We start from the raw sequence: 25,760 nt of genomic DNA on the forward strand, positions 1-25,760 counted from the left end.
CAGAGGCAACCCCAGGCACAGAAGACAGCCCCAGGCAGGCTTTCTCACCAAGTCCAGGGCACAGGAGTGCCCTCCGCTGCTCCCCCCCATTTCATCCCTTCAGTTCTGCTAATACACATTTCCATCAGGCTCTCGGCAGCTTTCAGGGTCTGGAGAAAACAAGGTTGGTTTGACATCCCAGAGAAGTTTGCAGGTAATTTTTTCTCATTGACTGAGCATGATTATCCAGCCCCTTTGGAAAGCCAGCGGCACACGACAACGCCTCTCACTGCCAGCTGTTCTTCAGGTCGTTACAAAGCGCTTTGCAAGAAGCCCCCCTCTAAAGGATGCTCCAGCCCCAACACTGACTCCTACGAGGAATCCAAGCGACCTCCACAGTGGAGCACTCGCCCCAAGTTTCTTAACACCATCTCGGTCCTGACAATTTTTATTGCTACAGCACTGGGATACGGAGTAGATTTAATGGGCCCATTTACGCCTGCTATGAAGGTAACGAGGTGCAGCCCACTGCCGCGCTGCCACGGGGCTGGGGTCTCACCGCCCGCTTTGCAGCCGAAGCAAGGCCAGGCCTGGCCAAGCCGGAGGGCTGCACACCGCACCGCTCCTCTCCAACTCAGCGCACGGCTGCAGCCGGGTGCTACAGCCCCCAAGGAAACAACTTCAGAAGGAGAATTGAGGTGGAAGTCTTGCCTCTGATAAAGGAAAGTGCTTTGAGCGTAGAGGTGCTGCAAAAATGGAAATCATTAATAGCCACCCAAGGAGGCAAGAGCAAAGGCTAATGGGCTGAGCTGGAGAGGCAACGGGAGTCTGCAGCCCCTGGGGACACACCAGTGCTAGGGGACGGTGGCAACCGCGTTAGCAACAGGAGACTCGGCAGGACGGAAGGTTTCCAAGCCAAGGATGCGGCACCAAAGCCGTTCATCGTAGGGAGAGGAGGTGGTCAGCGTCAGGGCACCAGGCAACGCAACAGCCCCTGCTGCTCCATGAGCCATCTCCACTCGCCTCAGCCCCCTCCTCAGCGAGAGCAGAGTGCCTGGGTCTCCGGGGACACGGTGTGGAGAGTGGTCCAGGCATCCCCCAGGAGCGGCCAGCAGCCCGGGCAGGCTCTGTGCTGAGGGACAGAGCCCCGACACAGCCCCAGGCTGGAGCTCTGCACTGCCAGGACCATCGCCATGGGCTTTGCTCCCCTCTCCCATCAGGGCAGCTGGTGCTGGCTCTGCCAAGCCAGCTGGGAGCCCCAGGACATGGGTGGAAGGGGCACTGGCCCAGGTTGCCCAGAGAAGCTGTGGCTGCCCCCTCCCTGGCAGTGCTCAAGGCCAGGTTGGATGGAGCTCTGAGCACCCTGGGCTGGTGGAAGGGGTCCCTGCTCCTGGCAGGGGGGTTGGAACCAGATGATCTGTAAGGTCCCTTCCAACCCAAACCATTCTATGGTTCTATGATTCAGAGCAGCGTCCAACGGCAGATCCAGCCCTAGAAATCCTCTTCTTTGCCCAGCTGTTCCAGCAAGCAGGATTATTCTCTCCTGTTTCATTTTAATTTCTCAGGGTTGGTGAGAAGCGGCTAACTGACAACCTGGGGATCAGAGGTGCTAATTAAGGACAGACCAGGGACCCACACTGCCAGCTTCTTCAACACAACTTTCCCTGCCGTCGCATAGGCACCATTTTCCAGTTGGTCTCCCTGAACATCAAGCAATCAGCAGGAATTCTTCTCCAGCCCTGTCACACTGGCTTCTCCCACACTGCGCATCCACCCTGGTCTCCTGGAACGTGTTTGCAGAGGAGCCCAACACCCCCAAGCACGGGCTTTTGGCCAGCTGCATCGGCCCCTTGGTGCAAGGGGGGCTTATGACAGGTTTCCACCACTGTCCTCCCTTGCAGGCCTTCAGGCTGCAGCTCCCCGCACCCGGCAGCCCAGCCAACATTCAGCACTGTGCCCTTCCCCACGCCCAGTGAGGTGCCACGGTGCCAGCAAGCTGGCACGAGTCCGACGACCTCGACTTTGCCGTCAGCCCTACTTCTAGAGCAACAACAGCAAGCGAGAGGCCAGCACCTGCCCACATGAACCACACGCTTCCAGCGAAGCAGGTCACCCCAGCTCCCTGGGACAAAGGGAAAAGCTTTTCAGGCCAGAGATGTCATCTTAAATAAAAAGCGTGGGGCCCACGAAGAGAAAGGAGAGGCTCTGGGTGGGAATACTACAAGGGAGAACTTCTCCCTCACCAACACGCAAGTTGTCTTGCGCCCAGTGACTGCAGAGATACCACCACAAAAGCAGCAGCATGACGCACCCTGCAAGCTCTGCAGGTAAGGGTGCTATCCGACGGGCACACTGAACCTCACCCACTTGTAGCGGGCCGTTAAATAACGTAATTCCACCTCTCTAATCGCCTCTGCAGAATCAGGCAGCGCAGACTGCAGCCCCATCTCCTTTCTCAAGCCATTTCGGGGACTGGCTACATGTTGTTCAGCGCTGCTCTGTTTCGCTCCAGGCGCAGATAAAATTTGGCGTTGCCCCACCTCTAACGCATTTGAAGACCGTGCTATGGAAGGTTTAGCGCTGGCACCAGAGTGTGCAAGCACACCTGCTAGAAGAGAAGCTTAAGGAAATAATTTATTTGGATCTGGGGATCAGTGCCAAAACATTTAGCAGGGAAACAGTCACCAACTGCCTAGAAATATTATTAGAAGAAGCAAGTGCCAGAGAGAAGGGCAGACTGATTGCATCAGGCCACCGATCCCCTGACAACACGCTATTTAATTATCTATCAAGTCCTTTGAGACTGAAGCAGATTGCTTAAAATAATCACAAAAAGGAACCGCACATCTCATGTACCCACAGTTATTACCTTTTAAAGAAACACCACCCAAAACAACACACAACACAGTGTGTTCTTTGCTGAGCTCAAGCTGCCGCCCTCCCGAAAGCCACCCGTGCCAGGCCATGCTCGCCCAGCACGTCTCGCCTTACTGAAGGCTTTCCTCTCCCGCCTTCAGAATTTTCCCCTTGCTCTTTCCGCTTCTCGAGGGCGCCGATAGGTTGAAGGCTGTGTAAAAAGCATCTTCCGGGCCTTCAAAAATTCCCCCAGTAGGAACACGGACGTCAGAAATCAATGGCAGTTAATCACCAGGATTCTTCTGGCAGCCTGGATAAAATATGCGTCTTGTACGGATACAGCCCACACCTTCGCCGCTAATGAAATGAGCAACCTATTCCAACTCATTCCGTCAGTGGGCAGATCACAGTTTGCTACCAGAAGCATTAACTACGAGCCGTCCTCCCCCTCGCTGCAGACGCAGGCTGCGTTCTTCCGGCGGTAACAGACTCGCCAGAGCTGTTTGGCTTCTCGGGTGCTCGGATAATGGGCACCCAAGCACTCGCTCCATTTGTGAGCTGCGAGGGTCAGCGCGGAGGTTATCAATCATTGAAGTGCCAGGCAATTTTGCACCAAGTGCCCAAAATTAAGGCACAGACGTGGAAAAAAAAGCTGCAAAGGGGGAAAGAAATGCGGACATGCCACAGGAGGGAGGCAGAGGCAGCTTTTACAGCATGCTCCAGCACCATGGAGCGACCAATTTGCAGAAGTTTTGTCCAAGCACTATGTCCTGCCCTGTCCCGGGCTGTTCCTGCTGGACCCGGGCAGTTTTCAGTTTGCAGGCTCCCCTAGGCTGAGCAAAGCCACCTCGGTGCCAGTGGGAACGACGCGGCTCCCTGCATCTGCTGGGGAGGGGGCTGCAGGGGCAGGGCTGCGAGACCTTTGGCAGGGTGACGGATTGGGCCGTAGCAGCTAAACGCTTCACGGCTCCTCTGCCAGCGGAAAGGACAGAGCAGAAGACAGCAGGCGGGGGCACTGCCTGTCCCCAAAAGCTTGCTCCAGGGATCCTCTGCAGGCAGGACCGACATCAGACTGTCACAGCTCCCACTGCACACCTTGGCTGAGGCCACGTTTACCAGGTGCCGTACAAACGGGTACAGAGAGGGGTACAGAGAGGCCGCCCCCTGCCCAGGACTGCAGTCTGTAGCCGCAAACGAGATGCTTCGGATCAAGCATCCCCACCTTGCCTGGCAAAGAGCGGGGAGCTGCTCGTGTGCGGAGGAACCGGGAGGCTCGGCTGCGCTGAGGGATGTCGACAGCTCGTCCCCGCGTGGGGAGGGCAGGAACGGAGAAACCCGGTACGAGAAGAAGGTGACATGCGGCAGGTGGAGAGGGCAACAGATAGGAGGAGGGATGCAGGGAAGCGGCGGCAGCCCAGATGGAGCGCTGGGCGAGAGGAACCGGAGAGGGAGGCAGAGGGGACAGCGGGTACGAAATGGCCTCCCCATCAGCAAGACAACCAGGAATTGCAGGAGGCACAGTCCAACCTCTCCCCCTCTCCCAAGGCAAAGGTGACAGCAGTTTGGTTTTCAAGCAGTGGCACTTATGCAAATAAATGCAAATTGATGCATAATTATGGTGATCGCACACATTTAGCCCCAAGGCATCAGGAAGCCCACGTCCCTTTTGCCTGGCAAGGTCAAACAAAATCTCCAGGGCCTTCTCCCTAACCGCCCCCAACAGCCACCACCCCCCATCCCCTGCTACCCCCTAGCCCAGGACAATTTTAAAAAACAGCAGAAAACTCCACAAATCTTTATTTCAATGCAAGCCTGGAAAGCTGTTTAGGTGCTTTCTGTGCTGGAGGGGTTCAGGAGGGGAATCTAAATCAAAACCCTCCCCCTCCTTCGTCTTGTCTTCTCCTTCCACTCCACACTAAACAATGCTGAAAAGTATCATAAGAACCATCAAACCCATATTGTCTAGATACGGTTATTTACTTGGCGGAAAAACTAACTGTGACAGCCAGCCACTCGACTAAGCCCCAAGGACACCCAGTCAGCGCCCGCACAAGGCAGAGGCTCTTCCAGCCTTCTCTGCCAGCACATCCCACCCCGACAGGCTCAGACGCAGTTTCTGGGTCCAGCAACAAGAAGCTGGCAGGAACAGAGTTCCTCCAGGCTGCCCAGGTCCCTGCTTCACCTGTATTTACTAAGCCCTTGGTGGTCCGTGACAGGGAGAATTCGCAGAGCACCGAGTCAAAAGAAACTAAGCCAAATCATTTTAGCAGACACATTGTCAGTTTAGGCGAGGGGATTTAGAGCCGAATAATTCTCCGAGCAGGAATAGCATTGAGGAAGGTGTCAAGAAAATCCATCATCTTCCCTGAGGACAGAGGAACCGAGCAAAAGAGACTTTAACTCACCAGTTACGCTGCACACTAATGCTTTTGTTTTCTTCTAATGGACACTGGAAGGAAAGAAAGGCTTTTATCCTTTGGGTTATCTTCCCAATTCCTCTACTGAGGCAAAACTGTTTGTTTACAAGGAGTCCACTAAATAACATTTATGCTCCAAGAACTCCAGGATGCCCTAAAAGAACCAACCCTGATGAACAAGCCAATACCTATGCCAAGTACTAACATCTCTGCATTATGAAGAGAGATTCAGGACCTCCTTCTCATCTTTTGCATCAGTACAATGTCATTCGATTTCATTAGGGCTGATTGTGATTTGCTGGGGTAATGAAGGGAAACAGATGACGACGTAACTTGCCCACTGAGGGAAATCAGTGGCAGAGCAGCAAATATAACCGGCTCCTAACTCCCGTGCAACAGCTAAACCCACGTTCCCACAGACGCTCTCTGTATGCGCAAGTTCAGCCCACCCCAAGTTACACGTGGAATGAATTGGATCGGCCGGGATGAGCTCGCGCATCGCCTCCCAGCCCCGCCGCCGGGCCCTCGGTGAGCTCCAGCGCTCGAGCCGGCTCCACCACACGTCATCAGATCTGCCCGTGAAACTGAGAACTTCGCTTGCCAGACCCATGGTCTGCCACTGCCATGAGCCCTATCCCTTAAGGAGCATTAAAACTAATTTAAAATGTAAATGCCTCCAAGTTCGAGAGCGACCTTTTTCCCTCCTCCTTTTTCCTAGAGGGAGATCCTGGTGACATTACACTTCCCACCCTCTCCCTCCGAGCTCAGAAGTTAAAATGGAAACTGTTTGCAGCACAGAAAAGCAGAGCAGAAGCCCGTGACATTGCACAGCACCTGTGTTTTAAGCTGTAGGTGCTTTTTTTGTGGGCATTTCTTGGGGTTTTTTGTTTCTGAGCAGACTCAGAGACCAAGGAATAGGTTATTGCTCTAACTATTGGGGTAGATACTGGTCACATCCTTCTTTCCCATGCTGCAGCTACCTGAGATCCTGTGAGGAAGGGAGAAGTTTCCAGCTTTTGGATCAGCCTGTATTCTAAAAATACAGAGACAAGCAAGCAGGCATTTAAGGAACAAGCCTGGTATCTTCACAGAATCAGGGGATCGATGTATTGCTTTCACTCCCCCTTCATCCCAACCGTGACTGTGTGTGGTGGTCCACAATTCCAAGTACTTCAAAGGGTTGAAAACCAACCAAAGAAACCAAGCTGCATTCGTTCCTCCTAGCCATTATGATGCTAGTACAGTACGGTGGTGATTACTGACTACAGCAAATAAGCAGCCTCAGATAATGATAATCAATTAATTGGGCATCACAAGAAACAATGAAATTAGATTAGCTTCCCTGTAAGCTGCCTGGAAGGTAAAATTGCTCTAAACATGCTTCCAAGGCGCAGGGCTGCACGTCTCTCCTGCCATTTCTCAGCGGTCTTTTAGCAATACCAGAAGCACCTCGAGCACAAGCTGCCGGAGCCCGCTCTACCCCGTGTGATATATTACAGTCTCTGAACAGATCACCTTGTTTGCCATCAGGAAAGTCCAAACAAATAGAAAAGAAGAATTTTAATCTCCTTTTAATTATTTTTAAATGCCCACTTGACGCTACCGGAGCAGGAGACAGGCAGGCTGGTTTGGCAGGAGTGACAACCTCTGCCTGCGCAGAGAGCCACGGGCTGCCGACCAGTCCCCCCCGTCGCAGGGACCCTTCCCAGCAGGGCTGCCGCAGGGACCCCCGGCCAGCGCGACGGAGCCAGCAGAGCCTCCCAGAGACCTCTGCCTCGTCCCAAGCCTTCCCCCGGCCCCACCACGCCGGCAGCGAAAGCCCCAGCATCTCCCCAGAGCCGCCCCGAAGAACCCACGACAGCGGACTCGAACTGCCCCAGTTCCTTCAGAACAAACCCAATGTGAGTCCATCAACCTTGGCAAAGCTACCACAGCTTTACACCAAGACGAAAGAATCGCGCTCCCCGAGACCGATGCCTACAAATTCGTCTGGTTTTGGCGATTTCCATCAAGTCCGTCCGGATCTGCCCAGCTGTCAGCAGGAACTGAAAGCCACGGCAGGGCCAATGGTGGGATCAGCGCGGCTCTTCCGAGGCTGGTGCAGCTCATAAGCCAAACCCTCAACCAGGAACAATCCATCAGAATCACGATACTTTACATTTTCTCTTCTCGCCTTCCTCCCTAAATTATTTAAAGGGCAGAAAAGCCTACTGCAAGGCAACAAAAGTAAGGAGTAGGGGAGAAAGTGGGTGCCAGTTTAATGCCAGCCCCAGAGTAGAGAAGAAATACCTCCCCGTGTAACATTTTGATTGCCTAAAAGCACAAGCACCTCAATTTTAACCGCTCTGGACAAAATATTACAGCTTATCAATACAAACTTTCCACATGACTGCTACAATATCAACCCTGTAATATACAGCCAGGCTGATGAAAGCCAAGCCAGCTCTAAAAATACGACAGACAATACAAACTTCTTCACTTACATCATAATTCAAATTACAGTGATCTTTTGCTGAAGTGCACTCTTGAATGCTGGAATGATAGAGCTATAATTGTAATGGAGTAATTTAATTTTGATTTGGATGAAACAGCGAGCACGAAGCAGAGAAGGCATAAAACACCACCACTCACATAAAGGTTAAGAAGCTGGTCATTAAGTGAATCAATTTGGAGTGCTTAGGTAATTTTGACATTTAAGTCAGAATTCCAGTTCTCACTGAATTCACACTAAAATATCTACAAACCCCACTGTGGTGGTCATGGGCCACCAGTCAGTGTTCAGCTGGGGCAGCGAGCAGCTCCTTACTTTCGTCGTCTTTGCCCAGTGTCGTGGCAGTTTTCATTTTCTGCCATGATTCCACTTTTGGCGCATCACGGCTCTGAGCGATGCCCGAAAATACAAGGCAGAAGACAGAAATTGCTCCTACCCCACAGGCACTGCTCCTCCTAGAGAGGAGTGCTGGAAACGGCTGGGCTGCTCCTGCATGGCCAGACACGCACGAAGAGAAGGCAACCGAGCTGTCACGGCTTGCGAAACGAATCCCATCTCTGCTGTGTGAATGGTCTTACAAGACGGCACAAACAAGTTACGACGACGTATTTATTCACTGCTCCATCTGAACAGCTGCCTCGCTGCTCCTGCTCACAGCTGGGCATCTCCGAGCGCCCCGACAGACGGAAAGGCGATTTCTGGTTCAGTAAGCGAGTTTGTCACGCTCACCCCAGAGAGCGCGATGTGCCCGGGAGCAGGCTGGGCCAGCAGCGCCAGAGCCTTCCTGATCTCTGCCATCGTCTTCTGCCCTGAAGAACGAGCTTTGACAACTTCTCCCACAACAACACATTCTGCATGTTATGAATAGCAACGCTGCCCTAGACAGACAGCTTCTTGCTGCAGGACGGTCAAGCTGGAAGCAGAGGAACGTGCTGCTCCTCAGACAGATGGAGAGCCAGGCCGTCACGGCACGCGCAGCAAGGGGAGCCGCGCTTTCACCAGACAGCTTCTGACGGGGAGGGAGCTCACCGCATCTACCCGGCTACAGCAGGCAGACAGCGCTGGGGAGATGGAGCTGCGCAGGGTGGTTTTGTCTTAAGAAAGCCCCTCTGCTCACCTTTTGCCCCGTCTCTGGATTTGATCCCGAGTACAGTGTAGGCATAAATTCCAGGACCAAACCCAGCTCTGGTACCAGCCTGCTTATCCAGCGTTTCTCTCTCCACCGATCCACTGCGGAGCAGACCCAGAGCCGTCAGCGAGGATGTCAGGACACAGTGAGGAGGAGAGGACACTGCTCGAGGAGATCAGACCACAGCCAGAGACCTTTGCAGAGCTGTTAATGCTTATGTCAAGCCTGAGCCCGAGATCCTGGGTTTCAAGGGGAAGCAGAGAACACGGGGCCAAGCCACGCTGTGCATCACCACCCCTAGTCCCTGCAGCTCCGCCACCCTGCACGATGTCCAAACATGGGCCAAGGCGTTCGTATCTCAACCCCAGAGAAATTCTCCAAAGACTTCCCTCTATAGCACCACTGAGTGCGAGCTGCTCTTTGTTCCCTGCCCCCCCAAATGCAGCATGCAGGGACAAATTAGCACTTGGTTAATTTTAAAACTCTCCAAAGGAACTGTTAGAGCTGTACTGTAAATCACTCTGCGATTCTTCCCACGGGAAGTGTTTCTACCACCACTCCGTGGGTCATAAACCCTCCCCAGACGTAACTCGAGTGCAGGAGCTCTAGAAGATGCCAGCACAGTCGTGTGCGTGACGCAACTCTCGTCTAAAGAAGTTCAGCTCACAAACAGACAATTTCTAAGCTTCTCTTTCCTATCAGGACCGCATTAACAAATGCGGCTCTTGTCAGAGAACATCTCCTTGGCAAACTGCATCCTGCAGGAATTATTTCTGTGCAGGCAGCACTTAGTTTCACTCAATATTAATAGTGTCTAAAAGACATCGCGTACACTGTACCAGAGAACAAACACAAAGTGATGTGAATTGCCCATCAGAGTGGGTTGAATTAGAGATGAAGTAATTTAACGGACTACAGTATTCACAACTGGTTTCTGCCCATCCCACCGCTGCACTCAAAATACAGGGGTTTTTTTTTTTACAATCTTTAGGGCATAATATTACAGACTGACTTCCAAAAGCCTACGCTGTTGCTGTCCTAAATTTAGGAACAAAAAAAAGAGAATTCCTACAAGTCTTTTCTCTGGTCTCAAGACTACCAGGGACTCACTTCCAGCCTGGAAGACATGCCCTTGCCGGGGACACAGATTTAAAGACGGGGCAGGGAGCACGCAGGGTGGCTGTGAGGACGCTGTTCAGAGCCGCGCAAGATTAATGCGCTGTCGGAGGAACGCTCCAGACGAAGCAGGCTGCAGACAGGAGCGTGTTAGCTTATTACAGAAGAATTAAAGCACAAAACAGCTGCAAAACGGTCTTGTCACCCCGGGTCCCCGCTCTCCGCATGCCACCTACTCATTGCTGCCCTGAAGGTCCATTCTCCAGCTCCATCGGTTCGCACCCAGCACCGCCGTGCCACGGGGACGCCCCGAGCTGAGCCCACCTGCCACGACACCCTCGCTGTGAATGAGCTGGGTCTCTCAGACACGGAGATTCAGGTGAAAAACCCACGGTTTGCGGAGCTCCCAGCTTCACAGCGTTGGTCTCCGGGGCGTACGGAGACCGGCTGCGGGTGCTTCACCAGGGGCGTCGGCGGTGGGACTGCTCCCCCCTGCCCCGCACCGCCCGGGGACCGGGACCTGTCCCCGCTCCGGGCACTGCGCCCTTCCAGGGGGTCCTTCTGCCTCCCCGTGCCTCAGCTTCCCCACTTCCCCGAGGAGAAGACACGGTGTGGAGGCTCCGGCCGGTCTCCGGCTCCCGGGAGCGGCACCGCTGCCCTTCCGACCCGCCGCGGTACGGAGGGGTTGCTCGGCCCCGAGGGGACGATCCCGCCGTCTCACCGGGCGCAGGCGATGCCCGGCGGGGTCCCCGGCAGCGAGTCACCCCCCCCCCGGGGCGGTCTCACCGCAAACTTCCCGGCTCGGCTCCAGGCGCTGCCGGTGCCCGCACGACGGCGGGACGAGCCCGGTCCCCCCGGCACGGTGCAGAGCGGGACCCGCTCCCCACGGCCGCGTCCCGGAGTAGGGGGGGGAGGAACGGACGGGGGGACACCAGGGGCTCCCGTCGCGCCGGCTGAAGGGCGACGGAGCAGGGGGCGATGCGGGACGGCGGGCGATGCGGGACCGGGGAGGGATGCGGGACGGCGGCGAGGGGCAGACCCGTCGGAGCCGCCTTACCTTGACCGCCTCGGCGTGGGTGGCCCTGTCCAGGGCCTTGCCGTTGACCCCCAGGATCTGGTCGCCGACGCGCAGCCCCTCCCTCTCGGCCAGGGACCCCGGTTCCACCAGCGACACGTAGATGCCGACGCCGTGCTCGGCCCCGCCGCGGATGCTGAAGCCCAGGCCCTCGTGGGCCTTGCTCCGCCGCAGGGTCACCTGCCGCAGCTCCCCGGGGACGGCGGGCGGCGGGGCGGGGGCGGGGGGCAGGTAGGGCCCCTCGGCCGTGTACTGGTCGAAGAGGAGCTGGTCGGAGCGCGGCAGGACGAGGCGGAGCAGCGGCAGGAGCTGCCGCCGGCGGGGCCCGTCGAGGAGGGCGCGGAGGGAGCGCACCAGGTCGCAGACGTTGCGGCGGCCGTGGTAGGCGTTGAGGCAGAGGATGAAGCGCTCCCGCTCCGCCTCGCTCAGCAGCGCCGTCAGCGCCTGGTGCAGCCGCCGGACGTTGCCCGACAGCGGCCGAGGCGCCGGCCCCGCCGCCGAGCCCAGCGAGCCCGAGGAGGAGGAGGAGGAGCGCACCGAGACGCCGTCCAGCTCCGCGCTCATCGCGCCGGGACCCCGCGCCGCTCGCCGGCGCCTCGCGGCGGCTCCCCAGGAAGTGACGTGCCCGCCGTTGCCGGGAGACGGGTTATACAGAGCGGGCCCGGCGGCGGGGGGGCCGCGCCCCGCCCCCGCGGGAGCGCCGAGCCGCGCGCCTCGGCCGCGCTCGGACCGCCCCGTCGGGTTGGCTCCGCCCCGCCGGGTTGGCCCCGCCCCTCCCGATTGGCCCCGCCCCCCCGAGCGGCCGGGCTGAGCCCTGCGCGCAGCTCATGGCAGGAGTGAGCCGTGCCGGGAGCCGCCCGGCTGGAGGAACGGCAGCGACACGAAGCGCTCCCGCTCCTCCTCGGCCAACCACCCACGTAGCAGGGGGGGATCACTTTCCCCGTCCCACAGCAGGGCTCCCACAGCCCCCCCGGGGCCCCGCGCAGCGCCCAGCATGCTGGGGAGCAGGACGAGCCAGGTCACCGCCCCAGCGCGCCTGCCCAGCGCTCACAGGGCTGTGTTCCCCTTGCCCAATGTGCCAGCGCACAGATTGCCATGAGGTGACGGTACTGGTAACTGTAAGTACAGTACTGGTAATTCATCCACTGGTAATTAGTGCTGGTAATTCATTCCAGCAGAGAACTGCAGCGCCTGCTTCATTTTAACCAGAAGTCAATGGGATTTGGGCGCCTGCGGTACTGACAGGGTGTCAAAGCAGCTTCTGGTGACAGGCTTGGAACGGAACCCAAACTCGCCGCAGTGAACACCCCCCCGTTTCGCAAACGCAGCCGCCCAGCGCAGCCCTGCTCCTGTGAGCGATCCCGGTGACCCCGATCCGGGGTGGGGAGGCTGGCAGGGCCGCGGGCAGCCGGCCTCGCAAAGCACAGCACGGGCTGGGGGGATCGCGGGGAGCACGCTGCCACGCGCCGAGCCACCCTCTGTTCCGCTTCCACACCCCTGCCTTGTGGCTTCAGATCCGGCAGCGAAGCGTCGCGGTTAGGAGACGGCGCCCAAATCCAGGGACTGCTTTTCCAGCTGCCGGATGAATTACTTCTTACTACGGGAGGTTTTCGTTTCTTTTACGTCTCTGGAGCACCGAGCAAAGCCCGTCCTCCACCTCAGCCAGTTGAAATCTTTCTGTCTCCGCTGAAATACCTTCTAGCCGCTGCAGTACAGAAGGATTAAACCTAATTTATCAGATGCATCTCGATAGCAACAGAATTCATTTCGTTCGTGGAGATGATGGAAGAGCTTCAACAGCTGCATCACAAGTAGTTTTATGTATTAAAGCTTTGCTGGAGCCTTCAGTGCCTTGTTTAAAACAAAACTAAACAGATTGCTAATTGAAATTTGGGTTCTAACTGTGGGTGATAAATAAACAGATGGAACAGTCAACATTGCTGGGAAAAAAGGGACAATATAGGACAGAAAAGTGAGTAAAAACAAAAATACGCCTACCTCAGCCAAACAAGATGAGAGGAGGGCAAACAAGGAACTGCGTGTCTTTGAATTGCGCTCAGACACAGTTTTACTGCTCCGTACCCTGCGGAAAGACTCCGCTATTTCAAGCACTGCCGTTCCCACCAGCCCAGCATCGGAGCATCTCCAGCCTTTTTTTATCCTACGAGCAGACACCACGTACGTTCACACCAGCAGAAGCAGAGCGGCCCCTGCACTGCGCTAGCTCCAAACCGGAGCAGCACATCCAGTTCTCCCCACTTCAGCAGAGCAACGGCAGTGCCCAGACCGCAGCCACCGCGGGCATTCAGCCACCACAGCTGCCCTTTTCGCCCCAGATATTTCGACTGCTACTCCACAAACCTTCACAAAGCCGGTTTGCCAAGCCTAAGACAAGTTCAACCTGATGCTACTCAGAAGAAATGTATGACATACACGAGTTGTTACATTTGAGCAGAATTCTGTTTTCTTGTTGCTGCTGCAGCCCTGCCGGCTGTTCATCCTTGGGATGCCCCATCCAGCTGCTACTCGCCATAGGACAGCCCCGTGGCACCCCCCTGGAGCAGGGCTGGATGTGATGGCTGTTATAGTTGCTGCTCACACAACACACAAAGGTTTAATACCCAGATCATGGAATCGTTAAGGTTGGAAAAGACCTCTAAGATCATCAAGTCCAACCATCAACCCAACACCACCATGCCTGATAAACCATGTCCTGAACTGCCACATCCACACGGGTTTTTTTTTCAACACCTCCAGGGATGGGGACTCCACCACTGCCCTGGGCATCCTGGTCCAAGGCCTGACCACTCTTTCAGTAAAGAAATTTTTCCTAATATCCAATCTAAACCTCCCCTGATGCAACTTGAGGCCATTGCCTCTCGTCCTATCGGTAGTTACCTGGGAGAAGAGACCAACACCCACCTCACTACACCCTCCTCTCAGGTAGTTGTAGAGAGCAATAAGGTCCCCCCTCAGCCTCTTCTTCTCCAGACTAAACAGCCCCAGCTCCCTCAGTCGCTCCTCGTAAGACTTGATCTCCAGACCCCTCCCCAGTCTCATTGCCCTTCTCTGGACATGCTCCAGCCCCTCAGTGTCCTTCCTGTAGTGAGGGGCCCAAAGCTGAACACAGCACTCGAGGTGTGGCCTCACCAGTGCCGAGTGCAGGGGCACCATCCCTGCCCTGCTCCTGCTGGCCACACCATTCCTGATAGAAGCCAGAATACCATTGGACTTATTGGCCACCTGGGCATGCTGCTAGCCCAGATGTTTTACAGATTTAAATCATTCACACAGTGTGCAAGCTGGATCTTCATCGCATACTGTCCAGCCAGGGACCCCCACTGCTTTTCCTTTGGAGAAGAAAGGGACTGAGATCTTGTAGCATCTCAGCTTTGAAGCTGATTAATTTCTAGGGGCTTTGTCCTTTCCACTGCTTTAAGCACTTAAGCCATGCAGTTGAGAGCGAGCAGCACATGGCCTTGGGCCAGAGGGGAAAGAGGGGGTTCATCCAGCTCTGGGGCACAGGAGTGTTCCCACACCCAAGTAAAACCTCTCAAAGCTTTGTCAATGAAAAGAACACTGCTGAATAAATGCTTCGCAGCAGCTTGCAATACCTGTGTAGGGTTGCGTGGCTCGATGGGCCAGATTGTCACTACTGTAAACCCAAACAGTCCTTTCGGAACGGGAGCTGGCAGCAAGTGCTTGGGATGGAAAGTCAATGCCAGGTACAAATGGCATCGCTCTGCAAACATCCAGGGAAGTGGCCCTTTGGAGCTGAGATTAGTGAACGCTGAGAGTCCACATTCATTCCTGGGGCAACTCCTGGCTGAGCTGGACCTTTGTTGAGCGGAGGGGCTGCACAGACGCTGGCAGTGAAGCTCCAGCACCCTCACACACAGCCGAGAGCTGCTGGAGCGGTTGGACACTGCGTAGGCTCAACCTCAAACGGGATTTCAGATCCTACGCCTAGATTGCACAACAGAGTGCCTTAAGGCTAGCAAGAGCCAAAAAGGTGTTCTTCATTTGCTTTCTTAAATCATCCTTGCAGCACAAAATAACCCGATGCATTTGCTAAGTGCCAGATGAATAAATTGCCTAACGTTTCCGCTTTAATCCACTGTAATCACTTCCCAGAGCACTCTGAAAAGTGAGCTGCACCTTTCCAGAGCAGCTGCGCTCCTAATTAAAAGGCATTGTAGCAAGAAGACGACAAAACGCAATTCTGGTTGGAAATGCCTTGCTGCAGAGTTGGAGGGCAGCGCTGAGCTGCGAGGAGGACGCAGCAGCTGCCTGTGCGGCGAGGCTCCTGGAGAGAGCATTAGGAGACGGCTGGCACTCAGGGCTGCCTCTTGGCTAAATCCCCGTTTAGCAGCTTGGCTCCCAATCCTCTGTCGCTGCCCGGCTGGCCGGGTCTATGCGGCAGGAACATGTGCTTTCCTCAGCATGAGCGCAAATCAGCCGAGTGCTGCAGTTCAGTGGTCTACAGAAAGAGCCGACGCAGAGGAACACGCAGCGTGAGGGTGTTCCGGCAGAAGCCCTGGGTGCCCTGGGTCCCAGCACTCCTCACCATTCGTCGTGCGGCGCAGCCGAGTCCAGCACTGTTCAGGCACAGGTTCCCCACTGTGCCGGGAGCTGTGCAGGCAGCAGAGACGCGCGCTCCGTCTCTTCAGCTCCAGGTGTGAGAGGCAGCAGTCTGATTTAAAGAAAAGCCCTAGGAACAGTGAGAAATCATCATTTCAGGGGGGATTTTCTAAGCTCTGATTTATGAGCGCAAATGTAATCCATTTGCAATGGGGATGTTTCCAGTTTATGGGCGCTGCCAAGCTTAATCAGACCAAGTTGTTTGACACTTCCCAGCCAACAGCCAGGGGCATATGCTTACGAGCAAGGTTCAGGCAGGCGGAGGAGGTAGGGAACTCGAACACTTCTTAAATCCTTCTGTATCCGCATATCGACGAATCTTTATGCTCCTATTGCTCAGTGCCGCACAGCCTGTTACAGAGCAAAGCCAGCCTGAAACAGGTTCAGTCGGGTGGGAATTTGTCATTTTCCATTGGGCAAGAGAAGAGCAAAGATGAGAATTTTGACTCCAAACCAGAGATGTACTGTTTCCATGAGGTGGACACCACAGGATTACAGTTTATCAGTCATTTAGATGCTGCCTGGTTTAAGAAGTTAATCAAATCAGAGAGCAATAGTTTCACCTATATTACCAGAAATGTTTTGTTTACTACCATTGGAATGCTTCGCCACTTACTGAAACCCAAAGTCAAAGCCATTCAAACTAAAACAAAACCACATTCTTGGTGCAGCGTTTGCTTTAGATAAAGCTACATTTTCTGGTGAAAAAACCCTTCCAACTAAAAGAAGTTTCACCCAGCTTTGCCTGCAGTGATCTCTCCACTGTGCCAACACCACTAAGCACAACCCTGCGTCACAGTGCCAGGCGATTTAAAAGCTGCAATCCTCCTCCCCTCTCCGGCAATTTCTTGCACTTACGCTCTCTCTAGTCTTCTTTGAAATGCCTGTAAGAAAAAGCCACTTGCGTCACTGGCTGTTTTTTTTTTTCTAATGCCCAGCACAAGTCATTGGTAAGTCCCAATGTGGGCCTGGATGTTACGGAGAGGCAAAGCAGAGACTTGCTGAGGATCAGTCTTTGCTACTGCTTCATCTCCGGCTTGGGCACCTTGGCTGTTAAACCTCGGGGCGTATAAAGGACCCGGAGCCTGTTCACGAGGGGTGACTGTCCTTTCGTGCGAGGGGTGAAGTCTCCAGAGCAGTAGCGTAGGCAACAGAGGCAGAAGGAGCCAGCCTCGGGGGTGCAAGTAACTCGCTCCACAGGACTGGGCTTATTTATATTAACTGTGAAAATTGTCAAGCAAGTCCCATGTTCTCACCTAGACGAGCTGGGTGGCAGAGGAGGACTGGCTAGGCTTGCATGTGGAGTCGCAGGGTGCTTGGACAGAGGGGAGAGCACAGACTCTTTATCCTCGGCGTTGCCTTTATGCACAGCTTGGGGTCTACCTTGCACATGGACAGTGCCATGGTACAAATTTCTGTCTCCTACCCCGAATTCTCCTCCCGATGGGTACGTCACTTCCGCAGCCCCGTGGCCCAGTGAGTCTCCATCCTTCAGGCCAGGACAGCCTCACACTAGGCACGCCAGAGCCTGGGCTCCTCTGGGAGCTACAGTGGAGTCACCCAAGCCAGTGCTGCCCATCACACGTGAGCTGTGACACTTACTCACAGCGATGGCTGTGGCTGGAGAGTACCGAATGAACTGGAAGGAAGTACAGTCCCTTCCTGAAAATATCTGACAATTTCAGAACAGGCCTGAGCACTGCAGAGCTCATTTGTACAAGTGCAGCCTCCTCCCAGCAGGAGGGAAATTCAGGGGCTTCCCTCACACTGAGAACTGACAAACTCACAGTGCTAATCTAATTTGAAGATATTTATCTAATTTGAAGACATTTATCTAATTCCAATAAATTTATCTAAGTCTACTGCTTGTGGAAGCCTGTCAGTCCAGCAGGTTTTATGGCCCGACCTCCCGACCACATTTCCGCAGCAGTGGAAATGCAGCTGACTGCAATGGTACTCGCTGTCCCCACAGGTCTGCCTCGGAAGCACAGCCCATCCCGGCAAGCAGGAGGTTCAAGGTCTGATGGCACAGATGTCGGGGAACAAAATTCTGGGAAAAAAAGGAGGTTACTCCTTACAGCTGCTCACTGAGCCTCTCTGCTTTTCTGTGCATCTATCACAACAGAGACTGTCCTGTGTCCTGGGGGCAAGTCCAACACAAAAAAGTCACCGAGGAGCAGCTCGCTTCTGCTGCTCCAGCCCTGGAATACAGCCAGAACACCTGGCAGCTCTGCCTTCCCCAGGCACACTCACCACACCAGACGTTTTGCACTGCTGAGAGTTTTGCTCCCCGTTCAACCATTGCCACAGAGTTACTGGGTTGAGATGCTTATGCCATGGGAGCCTGGGGGTGAGTGGGCCTTCCCGTGAGCATCTCTCTCCTGGTGGGGATGATTTACACCATGTTTCCTCCACTTACTCAGAGGAGTAATAGGGCTGCAGGGTCACACTACTCATCAAAAGCATTAGCACTCATCTTCTCCAGCCTACAAACCCATCTCTGCCAGGCTGGAGAGGGATGCTCTACAATTACAAGACTGCAAGAAGACAATCAAAAGAAAAGAAAAGGTTAATGAAGTACTAATCACTATAGATTTGCAGTACATAATGCAATAAATACCCATTGCCATTAAATGCAGCAGGGCAAAGGTGTCTAATCAATCACATCAGTAATTTAATTTTCTTTCTAAATATTAATTTAATACGATCAGGACAATGCCGAGAGGTGCCAGAGGACCCATCTGTAGCCTGAGGAGCACGGCTGGCTGAGCAGCTACAGCCTCCGTTCCACCGCAGATCGGCAGCCACGCTGCTGCTGGGCCAGACCCTGCCGAAGGGGCTTCATGAGGCTCCACTGAAAAGGCCACACTGGGGAATTTGGAGCATGGAGGGATAGGAGGAAAAGCCAGCACAAGCTTGAATCCTGGATCCTTTCTCTTGCAGGCTTTTACTTGTTTGCCTCCAGCCCAAACCCCATTTTCCTGTAGAAATTAAGCATTTGGTGGAACAAATATTGATTTTAGCAAAAAAGCTGTTCTCAACGCTGAAAGTTCTCCCAAAGTGAGAAATGTTCAACAAAGAAGTCTCAGAGCTGTCATAACATTTCTGAAATCCCCCAGAAGAGAGGGAAGAATGCTCAGATTTCTCTTAGGGAGATGAAGATGAAAGCAACCCCCTACAACAAGGTGTAGGTCCAGCCTCAACGCAACATAGACGGCAGGATGGTGCTATGCTGAAGCCCAGGTAACTGCCAAGCATCGCAGGGCACTTCTGATGGTGCTGGACAGGCAAGTGGCTTGGCTGCCAGTACAGGATGAGACTAATTAAGGCTGTGATCCCCTGACTCACACACACTAATGCCTGTGGATAGATCTCTAATGCCTTCAATTCATGCTCATTAGCACAGGCAGCAGAGACAAGACAAGCATGTTATGTCATCGTTTGACTCCTGTCACATTTCCCCAATGACTCTGATTACTTTTTAAAATACTTATGCTCTTTCGCTGAGGCAGGATTGGCTTGCCCTGGAAGCTCTGTACCCAGCAGATTTGCTCCCAGCAAAGCTCCCACACGTGGCAGCGGTGAACTGATCCCCAGCCCTTCCTGGTGCCCTAAGGAAAGTGGAATTCCCCTGGTACAAGCTTTGAAGGCAGCAGCTTATCCTCCTCTAATTTTCAACTTGACTTTACATCTCAGACTAGAGATAAACTGAATATTTCCTCATCACCTTTGCATGAGCAGGGAGAATCGCATCAGTAGACATGCGAGTACGTGGCTGTGCATCTCCATGCATCAACAGTCGTACTCCAGTTGAATAAGCATAAAACATTTTTGCAGACAGAAGCAGGCATTTTTTCCTGTAAGTCAACTAGCAGGAGTGACAAAAATAAATATTTATGGACACAACCTTCACTAATCAGTACCAGCTGTATTTATACCAACACTCCTTGTCCCCAGAGGGTGGCTTCAGCCTTCTGCCCTGCTGAGCCTCCCTTGCCCTTCTTGCCCAGTGACCCGATGGCGACAGGGTGATCAGTGGGGCCACAGCTCCCCAGGGACTCTGGCCAGCTGGTCCCCAGGGGCTGCCCAGCAGCAGTGCCCTCAGAGAGGGGCAGGGAGGGATGTGAAAGAAGCCTTCATGCTTTGAAACCCCGGGGCAGAGCGCTGCTTTACAGCACGAGTCACAGGCACACCTGCTCCTCTCCAAGGGGACAGAGTGTCTGCCACCAAGCTCAGTGCAGGCTGGATCAGGCCCATTCACTCTTCCTAGCAGCAAGCTGTTTCCACAATCACTTTGCAAAAGCTACAGAGGGAGGAGACCTGGCCAGGAGCACAGGGGACAGCCCAGAGCACCCTTGCTAGCCCCCAGCCACAGATTCAACTCCACAGCACGTCCAGCCCATCCCACTCTCCTGCTTTGTTTCCCCAGCTGGGCTGTAGAATAGATGGTGGTGCAGCATTGAGACCTCCACACTTCTGCTGTCCTCCCTTTAGCGCTGTAGACAGCACCAGCAGGAACCTGGGGAGGTTTTTACTGCAGGACCTCCCGGGGAAGGGCTGAATTGCTTTTGTTACAGCATTTCAGATCTTGCATATCAAAGCAAGGAAAGGAAGAAATAACAGAAACCTGGATGGAGTCACATCTGCATTAAGAGAATGTATTTACACTAGATGGCATCTGATCTCATCATTTTAGATGCAAAGACGAAAGCCAACAGGATTATTATACTGAATGATGTTATTCTTCTACTAGGAGCTGGCTTTGTGGCCCGCCCCGAGCTCCCAGCAGCAGTAATGCACGAAGCGCAGCTAGCCCAGCAACCAGCGCGCTGCTGTGAATGCTAAACACCCTTTGCATAACCCCAGTCTGAATCTCTTTTGAGATGCTGGAGTACCCAGGTTTGCTCAGCCCAAGCTGCTTCCCAACAGCCACTTTCAAAAGCTAAATCATGCCCAGCCTGTTTGCAGCACCAGGCTTCATCTACCCTGAAGAACAACCTCTCTCTGTGGAAGCAAAGGGAGTTCGAAGGGCTCTGTCCATCGCTGATTTAACTTTGTGCTAACAGGCAGCAAAGCTGATATGGAGCCATAACATGGTTAATTCAGAGGTACAAACCACCCACCCTGAACACAGCACTACTTCAAGAGCCAGTCAGGTATGCGAGGAACACTCCAGCTCTGCCACAGAGACACCAAACCCAACGGCAAGCTCCAGCCCAGTCACCCAGCTGCTTCCTGTGAGGACACGGACAGCTGAAGGCACAAAAAAGCAGCCACGGTCCTTGCAGTGCCAACACACAAGCAGCCCGAGGACCTGCCCAGAGGCATGCATGGATGGAGGGCTTGCAGGAATTGCTGCTCCACACAGCACATGGAATCATTCAGTGACCTGCTCTGAGGGAAGAGGGAAATGCTGCCTGCGGGGAAGGGGAGAAAAGGAGGCTCAGCCTCAGGCTTGCTCCTAATGCAGCACCCTATCTTCCCCCTGACATCAAGAGCCAAAGACCCTGGAGGTGGAAGCTGGTCTCAGCTAGTAACCAGTTCCTGAATTACTGGCCTGAACCTGAGCTAGAGCTGCCCACCCCATCCAGTTTCTGTCCCTAAATAGTATTAATGAGATTCCCATCTCAATAAAAGCTGGTAATTGCTAGATAAAAGCTAAATGAGGAAATGGTCCCTCTGCAGGTCAGTAGCAGAGCCAGCAACAGGTCTTAGCCCAACATCCTGGTCCCTCACCTGGACGATTCTGCCTCTTGGAGTCTACTCTGGGCTGTGGAAGAGTTTTCTGCTCCTGGTAGCTATGCAGCACCTTTGCAAGGAGTCTCAGAGTAAGGTCACTGTCATGCTGCTCTGAAGACATTTGTAGGGAAATTGTTCTGACTCTCCCAAGCACAGATAGTCATTGCTGCAGCAGGAGGCAACAACTAGATTACATGAGATAATTTAGTAGCTGACATTAAAAACATCTCATTTAGCCTGGAATAAAAATATCTTCATTCAGCCTCAGATATATTAAAAGAACTGAATTCACAGTAAGTTTTGAATAGCTGCTCACCTGGACAATTGGATGAAGGCTGCCTCCTCCAAGCCAACATCTCCCAGTCACCACGTCCTTGCTGGAAATCAGGAATGACAGCAGGGACTGCCGGAGTAAATGAACTCTCATGTGGCCTAAATCTTCCTCTTTGGTACAACAGATTTGATTTTCCAGCCCTCCTATATGAATTGCTTTTCACCTTCTTCCTGGTGTGGGCCCATGGCCTCCAGCTAATAGAAAGAGGAGATGAATTTTGCTGCATCTCAAGCAGCTGTTGCTCTATTTTGACTTAATGCTGTGCTGTAAGCAGAGCTACGACTAAAGCGATTGAGTTAATAGTATCCTGAGCGAGACAAGCAACAGGGAGAAGAAATGTAATGGGATGCAGTGAGGAGGGATATTTTAAGCACTGGTTTATCTGACAAATTCTGCAGTTATACCTCCTGTGCTTCGCTTTCCACTGCAGCCCATCAGCAGGCAGATGAAAACAATTTTTACACTGCATAAGTAGAAGAGAAGCAATCAAATCCTTGCTCCTAGTGCAAGACTCAACTGCAGAGGTGCCACCTCTGTAACCTTTGGAGACCTTCATAATAAAGGAATTATGAAAAACTAAGATATAATCCCTGTCCAGCCCCATTTTCAGGGCAGCAGCTGCTCTGAAGTGTTGGGGATTCGTTCAGGCAGCAACCCAGGAGAATCTCATCCCAGGCAAAGCAGCTGAAGGGTTCCTGACTTTCAGCAGTAGAACCCAGAGCTCTCTGTGCTTACTGGTGTTACAACACAGGCCCATCCCCCCAAAATATAGCACAACTGCAAGGCCCAGAGCCTTATGTGGCTTTAATTTGTGAATCCTCATCTCAGTGCCTTTTTTTTCTCCTAATATCTGGAGCTGAAGAATCAGAATTTGCAAAATCCCCCTGCCATGGAGGCTGCCAGCAGCTGAAGATGCTCTTGCTCTCTGTAACTGGCCAGCTAGAGAGGACTCCTCTGGGGGTGGGTGCACATGTGCTGACCCAGCTCTCCGCTCCCACCACACTACCAGCAGAGCACTTCTTTTGGAGAAGAAATCAAAGCACCTGATCTTTAAAAAACCCTGCTCTGGATCCCAGATCTGTACTGAAGTCCACACAGAGGCAGGAGTTGGCACACAAAGGGTAGTCTCCATTTACTGTTTTCTTCAGCAGCTCTAAGCCAAAGACCCTTAGCACCCTGATCCTTTAGATCCCTTCCAGAGGTACCCTGGTCTCTTTAGACCACCTGGGTCCCCAGCTCATGGTTAGCATTGCTCCCATTGCTAACCATGTCTGAGTAACTCCTAATTCTTCTCCACAATGATTTGCTCTGAGCTGATACTTTACAGGTCAGATGCTCCTGGAGGTCACGGACAGAGACTTCCAGCAGTAAGGAAGTGTAGGACAATCTCACCTGGTATAAAACTGCGATAGAGCTGCCTCATTTACACCAGTTAATCATCTGGCCTGATGACCAGACCCCAGAGAATTGCAACAGTACAACTGTAAAGGCCTCAGGAAACTGAGCTCTGGATGTCCATGGCCTGCAAGAAATGCTAAGGTACCAGATCAAGCCAGAGGGGACTCAACTGTCCTGCTGGATTGGCTCTCTGGAGCTCTGTGAGGGAAGCCAGAGGACATTCAGCATGTGCAGCTGGATATTAAACTTACAGTGAGGATGTCTGGGCTTGTTTCCCAACTTTGAGACTGGCAGTTTGAAAGCTCTGTCAGTTCACCTTCCCTCCTAAGCCTGATTTCTCCTTGCTCTACACCTTACGGAGTCATTTTGTACCTGAACAAAGTGTTAACTCAACCAGAACATCTTGCTCACTTACACGGTTGTCACATTTTAACATCAACAGAGGAGTACTTTCAGCACCACTTAATGAGGCTTCTCTATTTTGCATAAAAACTTGGCAATAAAATTTGCCAGGACGATAAAGGAAGAGAGCTGCCAACTGACAGGCAGGGAGCAAGACAGCCCGTGCTTGACACCCTCCTCTCCCCTGGCACAGGCAGAAGGGCTGTAAAGGCAATCACCCTGCCGCACCAGGGCTCCAGCAGCCCTTGTGCACTGGATTCACACCCCCTCAAGCTTCCCACAGCCCAAAGAGGGTCTGTGCTAATGCTCAGCGCCTGCCCAAGCTCCAGCTCAACTCCTCAGGCTCTGTGGTCATTCAGGAGCTTGCTTCTCCCCAACTCCAGCACCCTGTGCACAAGCCAGCACAGACAAGAAAGCAGCAGAGTTAAGAACATAACAGTGTATTTTCACTAGCAAAAATTTCTTACTACTTTAAAAAAATATTACATTTAAACAGGAGCTCCCTACAAAGCTCCAACTCATCCAGCCACCAAAACCCAAGGCAGCCACAACCACCACCCTCCTACCTGAGCTCTGCCAGGAGTCACTGGCTACTGCCCTCCCCTCTTATAACCTCCAGTCTGTCTTTCCCAGGTGCTCTCCTTCTACCAATAAACACTCATCAGGGTTTCAAGTCTTCCACCACCTGAGCTCCTTGCTTTCCTTAGTAGGATTTCTGTGGGAGAAGGTGCTGCATCTTGAGGGCTGTCAACCTATTGAATGAAAAATTCCATGTAAATGAGCCATCGGTGCAGCTGGATGGCCACTGCTCCATTGCTGCGTGGCCAGTGCTAAATGTGGAAATGGTTCCAGTTCCCTGGGCTCACTTAGCTCAGAAGCAGCTCTCAGAGCTGCAGAGGCATCTCAGATAGGGTGGTCCCCACCTGTAGCTTGCAAGGCTTTTACTATGCCATTAGGGATGCAGAAGCATGGAGTGCCCGATGCCACCTTGGCTTCCCAGCCTCCCCGCTTGCTTCTCGGAGTGTCCGTGGCCTTGGTGGCTCAGGACGTGCCCTGCCTCCCCCAGAGAAGCAGACCGTGTGCTTCCCTGCACTGGTTCCGAACAACAAGCTTCCCAGCGACAGAAAGTTTGCTGAGGTTTGGCACAAGGAGCCAGCGTCTAAATGAACTTGTCTCTGAGGGCGGCCAGCGCTGTAGCCGAGGCTGCAGCTTCGGTAGCAGCACGCGGGCTGGGCAACGCAGCATCCCGCAGCTCCAGGGGCTGCGCTCCTGCAGAACGAGCCCTGATCCGCAGGGGTTCAGCACTGCGTGTCGGGAGAGATTTCCTGGTGTTTCGTCTAAGCAGCGTTTTCTTTTCCCTGGTGCAAACCAGAGAATTTAAGTGGTAAATTAGATCCATTTGGGACACATAAAAATGCAGACAGATAGGTGAGGAGGTGTTAGCGTTGTTGACCTTGGACATTCTGAACCGCCATTTATTTCACTGCACACAGGGGACTTTGCAAGGAATATCACAAGAAAGGCTAGGAACAAAAAGGCAAAAGAAAATCTTTCAAGCTGTCAGTTGTCTGTGTCTTGTTCTAATATGGGTCACTATGCCCTTCCGAGCCAGCAGCAAGTTGTAGAGGACTATTTTTGTCAAAACCGGCATTGCAAACACTGTTGAACTTCCTTTGGCCTTCCAAGAACCAAATCATTTCCCCGATTTGGGTCAAATGGGTCAGGGACACATCCTCCAAAACAAGGATTGTCTGTAGTGTTGCACGCTTAACCACCAACCTCCTGCACCACGGATCTTCTGTTTTGTCCAAGCACCAGACTCTGACCATCTCTTTCTCCTGAAGGCACAGATAGGAAGCCCAGCGTTGCAACAGGCTCAGTGCTTGCTGTTGCCATAAACAGCAATCCACAGCAGAGCGAAGCTCACCTCAAAGTTGTCACTTCAGGACAGTGCAGGTGGAAATCCCTGGCGCTATGGTATTGTGGCACAAGAACAACAAAGAGGACCTTTTTTTTGATATATAGCTTACAGTGCTTCAGAATATATTTGAGAGAGAAAACACTTAAAGCCCAGATTTAAGTAGAAAATAGCATAAAAGTCAACGAGGCTAATGATCTGACAAGGAACATGCAAGGCTAATTTAGTGCTTCTTTCAGTAGGATGCTTGATTTAATAGGCACCA

The 25,760-nt window shown here is 53.2% G+C and overlaps 1 protein-coding gene across 5 annotated transcripts in view; it reads right to left on the reverse strand.

Annotated features, from left to right (window-relative positions):
- WHRN (whirlin) overlaps positions 1 to 11,661 on the reverse strand; it is a 56,222-nt gene extending 44,561 nt beyond the window's left edge. For all 5 annotated transcript variants that reach the window (XM_075439538.1, XM_075439537.1, XM_075439536.1 and 2 more), the window contains exon 1: positions 11,046 to 11,661. In XM_075439538.1, coding sequence (XP_075295653.1) covers positions 11,046 to 11,627 — 582 coding nt within the window. In that variant the 5' untranslated portion in view covers positions 11,628 to 11,661. The remainder of the gene's footprint in view (positions 1 to 11,045) is intronic.
- Between the last annotated feature and the right edge of the window lie 14,099 nt (positions 11,662 to 25,760).

The sequence above is a fragment of the Opisthocomus hoazin genome, chromosome 19 (assembly GCF_030867145.1).
Source record: "Opisthocomus hoazin isolate bOpiHoa1 chromosome 19, bOpiHoa1.hap1, whole genome shotgun sequence".
Classification (NCBI taxonomy): Eukaryota; Metazoa; Chordata; class Aves; order Opisthocomiformes; family Opisthocomidae; genus Opisthocomus; species Opisthocomus hoazin.